This window comes from Bombina bombina, chromosome 6, assembly GCF_027579735.1.
Source record: "Bombina bombina isolate aBomBom1 chromosome 6, aBomBom1.pri, whole genome shotgun sequence".
In the NCBI taxonomy this organism is placed as follows: Eukaryota; Metazoa; Chordata; class Amphibia; order Anura; family Bombinatoridae; genus Bombina; species Bombina bombina.
Window position 1 is genome coordinate 1,032,981,036 of NC_069504.1, and position 6,368 is coordinate 1,032,987,403.

Genomic DNA, 6,368 nt, shown 5'->3' on the forward strand with positions numbered 1-6,368 from the left:
TTATTATTTTCACAAACAATCTGGCTACTTCTATTTTGGGTCAATAACATCTGTCTTGTTATTGATCAACTTATTGAGCTGGGATTACATAAACAGTAGGCATATTCCTTAAAAGCAGCCTATTGGAGGGTTTTATTGCAGGGGGAGGGACCTATAAGTCAAAGGTATATATGTCAACCTGTGAGCTATGACTGTTTATATTGCAACAGCATCTCTATTACGGCAGCAGCAAAATCATGGCTTTCAATGGAAAATATGTGGTAGAAAGTCAACAAAACTATGATGAGTTTATGAAGGCTATTGGTAAGGGATAGTACAAAGAGAATGGATGTACTGAAATAAAACACTTTTTTTTTTAATTTGAAGGTAATGATAAAATATAGAATTGAGTATTTTTAATAAATATATATATATATATTCTACAAATAAAACCATTTTTAGTATAGCACTGGGATGAAGTTATATTTTTATTCAGTATGTTGCATCTTGTTTGGTTTATAACCATCTCACTATGAATTACAGAGATGTGTATGACATCTATGCATCTATTTCTTTTGCATCAGGTATTCCTGCTGATGTTATTGAAAGAGGGAGAGATTTCAAGTTTACCACAGATGTTGTTCAGAACGACAATGACTTCACTTGGTCCCAGATATACCCAGGTCACACTAAGACCAACAAATTCACTGTAGGTCAAGAGTCAGAAATGGAGACTGTGAGTGGCAAAAAATTTAAAGTAAGTATCTAGCACATGCAATACATGTCTGAGGTTTTTGATACACATTATTTTTAGGTAGGTATAATTTATCTGTGATTATACATTTCTATTCATCACTATCCTTTCCTTGTATCTAAAGCATATACAGTACTCAAATGTGACAAATAAACTCTCCACTTTCTTTTAATAGTGCTGTAAAAATATCAACTGATATTTTCTAATCCTTGTAGGGACCCTATTAAACTTAAAGGGACCGTCTACACCAGAATTTTTATTTTTTTAAAAGATAATCCCTTTATTACCCATTCCCTAGTTTTGCTTAACCATCACAGTTATATTAATACACTTTTTACCTCTGTGATTATCTTGTATCTAAGCCTCTGCAAACTGCCCCCTTATTTCAGTTTTTTTGACAGACTTGCATTTTAGCCAACCAGTGCTGGTTCCTAGGTAATTTCACGTGCAAGAGCACATTGTTATTTATATAACACACATGAACTAACACCCTCTAGTAGTGAAAAACTGTCAAAATGCATTCAGAAAAGAGGCGGCCTTCAAGGTCTAAGAAATTAGCATATGAACCTCCTAGGTTTAGCTTTCAACTAAGAATATTAAGAGAACAAAGCAAAATTGGTGATAAAAGTAAATTGAAAAATTGTTTACAATTACATGCCCTATCTAAAGCTTGAAAGTTTATTTTGGACTAGACGGTCCCTTTAACTTTATATTCATAGGACTACATTTATTTTTCCATTTGATGGTGACTTTAAGTTTCATACAATGCTGGGCCGTCTGCATGAGTCCCTTATTAAGCACCAACTCCCTTTATTTCTGGTTTACAAAGGCCCTAGGGCACATATATTCAGACAAACAAATATGCATAGAGCCAGACAGATACATTGCACATGCTCTGCACAGTTAACCATCAGCTAATCTAGCTACATTTCAGGCATACAGTGGAACATTGTAAATGCCTGACATAACCTAGACCTAAATATTCCCCAGCTAACAACATTTTTAAGAGGTGTCCACGTTTCAAGTGCTGATATTGCAGGATAACCTTTCAGCACAAACACCATATTTAAAGACTGTTACTTTTGGCTATGAGCTGCAGTATATTCCATCAATAGCTCTTTTAGGTAAATATGCCCACTGACCCTGAGTATTGCCCTTCAACAGTACCCAGTATCAATGTTTTCTGTATACTCAACATCAATACTGTAAAATTACCCATTCACTCCGAGCGCTATCTTTTAGTACCTACTCACCCATAGCACTATACTTAAAGGGTCACTGAACCCAAATTTTTTCTTTCGTGATTCAGATAGAGCATGAAATTTTAAGCAACTTTCTAAATTACTCCTGTTATCAAATGTTCTTTATTCTTTTGGTATCTTTATTTGAAATGCAAGAATGTAAGTTTAGATGCCGGCCCATTTTTGGTGAACAACCTGGGTTGTTCTTGCTGATTGGTGGATAAATTCATCCACCAATAAAAAAGTGCTGTCCAGAGTTCTGAGCCAAAAAAAGCTTAGATGCCTTCTTTTTCAAATAAAGATAGCAAGAGAACGAAGAAAGATTGATACTAGGAGTAAATTAGAAAGTTGCTTAAATTTGCATGCTCTATCTGAATCACAAAAGAAAACATTTGGGTTCAGTGTCACTTTAATTTTACTCAATTTTAATTTATTTTGTATTCAATGGGTATTCCATATTTTCATATTTATCTCTTCATGTAGAGAACTGATATATTACTTTTAGTGATATCATATGTATATGTCTCATGCAATATATATTATATATATGTGATTTTTTTTTACCATCTATACAATAAGTCTATGAAACTAGGAAAAAGTATCATCAGATGTATCTTTGTCCTCCAGTAGTTTTCAGTCTGACAGCAGAAATCACTTGGTACTTATTGTCACTTTAATACATTTCAGGCAATTGTTCACTTGGAAGGTGGAAAACTAGTTGTGGACTTTGGAAAATATCATCACACCTCAGAAATTGCTAATGAAAAACTGGTAGAGGTGAGGAATGAGATCTTGTCTTGTGATTAAGAATGTGTAATATAAAATCCATATTTTAAAAAGAACATTTATGTATTATAAACTCAAATAAGTTACTAGGGAACAGTATAATGGGTCAAAGATTCACAAAAATAGAGACAACCATAAACAAAAGGTATAAGGTATCTAAATTAACTAATGAACAGATTTGATTTTTTTCCCACTCCCTTCATTAAAAATGTCCCACTAGTCCTGTGCTAGTAAGAAATTCTAGCATACTAGTAAGACATTTGACTATCTTTGATACTAGCTGTTTCTCTCTAGACTAGTTTTCCAGTACCTATATACACTCATGCATACTGACTATGAGCTCCATCTTATATAAATGTCTTCAGTGCCTGCAGTCTCCTAAGTTTCATTTGACTAAAACCCAATTTTCCTCCCATTTTTGTTTACATTTATTAATTTTGAAGAAGTCTGAAAATGAAGAGGCAAAAGTGCCTGTTAGTAAATCTATCCCACTGAAAATCAGGATCTGTGTTTCCCAGGTGAATTCAAGGAAGGACCTTTTTATGGACTTCAAAGCATTGAGGGAACTTCAGAATCCCATAACTACATAAAGCTTTGACAGGACGCTGAAGGACCACATTCATAGTTTATAGTCAAATGTGAATGTGCAATTAGTGTCCAGAGCCACAAAATCCCTAACCCAACACCCTAAAATGTATATATGACTTTAAATCAAATCAAAACTTCTAGGGTGATTTTCATATTGAACCACTAATATCATGCAGTTTAACGTCAAGGTTCTAAAGGACAAAAATGGAATAAATTATTAACCATTTCCCAGTTTTGTGGATAAAAAAGACAAAATCAGTTATTTCAACTAAGAAAATAAAAGTTAAGGAGTTATTTCGATATAATTTAATACACTCCAGTAGGTAAAATGGATAATTGTTAACACATTAAAAGAGAGAAAATATTAGAGTACATTGTCCCTTTAAATGACCATTAAATAATGTATAATTGCATAATTAACAAGTGCGTAATAAAAAAATAAACTGTAAACTGGCAAATGTATTCTCCCCCCCCCTATTTTCTGACCCCAAGTATCATGTGACAGCCATCAGCCAATCACAACCTAGTATATGTATACACTATACACTTGTGCACATGTTCAGTAGGAGCTGGTGCCTCAGAAAGTGTGTATGTAAAAAGACTTTGCAAAATGTTATAATGGAATTAAATTGGAAAGGATATTAAATCTGCATAATCTATCTGAAAAATAAAAGAAGCTTTTAATAATAAGTATTTGCACTCTACCTTATGATAATATAATGATTTACAGTTTTAAAAACCTAATTCCCGTGTGCTCTCTTCCCCACAGACATCAGTGGCTGAAGGTATCACCTTCATAAGAACCAGCAAAAAGGTGGCATAAAACGCAAGAGCCTTCACTTTTATATTGTAATAAATAAATAGGTTTACAAAATGTTTTTGATAATCACACTCTGTTAACATTTATTTCCATTACGTCTGCATTGCCGCTTATTGTTCAAACTTGTGGTTTATTTCTCATTTAAAAATAAATAAAGTTTTTTTCTGAACAATTTATTAAATCAAATATTTTCTGCATGGATACAAAAATGAGAGTACTGCTGTATTATAAACCCACATTGTTAATTGTGATGATAAAGTCTAACATGCTATCCTACATAAAATGCTACATGCAAGTGTAGCTGTGTTTAAAGGGTCAGTTCACCCCAAAATTTTCTCCCCTTTAAATTATTCCCATTGATCCTTTTAACCTGCTAGAGTGTATTAAATTGGTTACAAGTAGCTCCTTTACTCCTATTTCAGCATTTGAAATAGCTGATTTAGCCTGTGGTATCACCACCTATACTGAACAAATTAATACTGGAGTATAGGCTATTGAATAGCCTAAGTATACACAGCCAGCAGAAGAGATTACACTCTCAGTGGGATGCAGGATAGCTAAGTAATAAAATAATCATTTTCCATTGTTCTCTCTATGTATTGAGCTTTGGTGTTCCAGCCAAATAAAATATAAGGAAGCAAATCTGTTTACACAAACTTAGAACATAATGAGATATGATATCACCTTTAAGTTCAACCCATTGTAATAGGCTGTGGTGTCAAAGCACAAAATCAGCTACTTCATATACACAAATAAGCATGAAAATGGAATTTCTCAAATATTTTATACTCTGCAGTTGGTATAACAAGTCATTTAAAATACATTCATGGAGAAACAATTTTACAGTGTACTGTCCCTTTAATTTCAGACATAGGGGCAAATTTATCAAGCTCCGTATGGACCGCTGCTCCATAACCTGTCCGCCTGCTCTGAGGCGGCAGACAGAAATAGCCTGAAATCAACCCAATGGAATACGATCAGGTTGATTGACACCCCCTGCTAGCGGATGATTGGCTGCAAATCTGCAGGGGGCGGTATTGCACCAGCAGTTCACAAGAACTACTGGTGCAATGATAAATGCCGAGAGTTTATGCTGTCTGCATTTATCGATGTGCAGCTATATATCGGATCATGTCCGCTCGCAGCATCATAAATAGGCCCCAAAAGCTTTATGCTAAATATAGAGTGTTATGGGTTTCTTTTTCTTAGAATGCAGTGGAAAACCAGTTGAAATTTAGTTTGAGCAGGAACTAACAGGGCCGCCATCAGGGGGTGACAGGGGTGACTCCTGTCAGGGGCCCAATGAGCCAGGGGGGCCCCATGAGGCAAGAACTAGCAGAGTGCTAATTGAGCATGGGAATTGTTATTACAAGGAGTAAAGTATTAGCATTTGAGAGGATTTCTGAGTGTGCACTAAACCACTATGCACATAAACATTGTCTGTTCCTTTTTAGGATATTTTGACCTTACTACTAATTATTCACATCTTTCTAAAGACTTTGAGACTAACAAGTCCTTTCCGGAAGTCACCAATCCATCATTTAACCTTTAAATTATTGTTTAGGCAGTTCAGGGCCCTTCCTTTCAGCCACTGCATGCTGTTGTCATCATTTAGTTGGCATCTTCCTTTACAAAAAGATAATCAGAACTCCATATTTTGTTTTCTAAATCTCCTTTTTTTTACAAAACTGTAGTTTACCTCATTACTTGTGAGGTCAATGTAAACAAGTGCTGAGTGTCTGTTTGGGTGTCTGTGTCTGAGTGTGGTTCTTTGCGTGTCTGCTAGAGTGTCTATATGTGAATCCTTATGTGTGAGTGTGTGTGTGAGTGTGTGTTTCAGTGTATGAGTGTGTCTGTGTGTTTGTATGTTACTACCTTTGCAACAATTCCAATTTAAATAGACACTTAAGAATAAAGTGCATATATACGTTTTAGTCACTTGGTCAAAAATTGCACGTCGACGAAGGGGGGGGGGGGCCCTGATCAATGGTTAAGTCAGGGGCCCCAAAATTTCTAGTGGCGGCCCTGGGAACAAATAGCAAATAATATACTGATACATCAAAAATGCTTCTAGATAATACCTCTCTCCAAATATTATTGTGTGCAGAAACATATTTTCAGTGTCACATATTACAATGATATTGATTCTACAAACTAGTTGTACACCCTTTGGGAAAATGATATTGCAGATCTGTGACAT

At 34.9% G+C, this 6,368-nt stretch overlaps 1 protein-coding gene across 1 annotated transcript; it reads left to right on the plus strand.

Annotated features, from left to right (window-relative positions):
- Positions 1 to 233: 233 nt before the first annotated feature.
- Positions 234 to 4,171, plus strand: LOC128662437 (gastrotropin-like). Its single transcript, XM_053716222.1, has 4 exons — positions 234 to 303; positions 564 to 736; positions 2,662 to 2,751; positions 4,118 to 4,171. Exons 1-4 carry the CDS (start codon positions 237 to 239, stop codon positions 4,169 to 4,171), a joined length of 384 nt encoding a protein of 127 aa, XP_053572197.1. The 5' UTR covers positions 234 to 236.
- Positions 4,172 to 6,368: the final 2,197 nt, after the last annotated feature.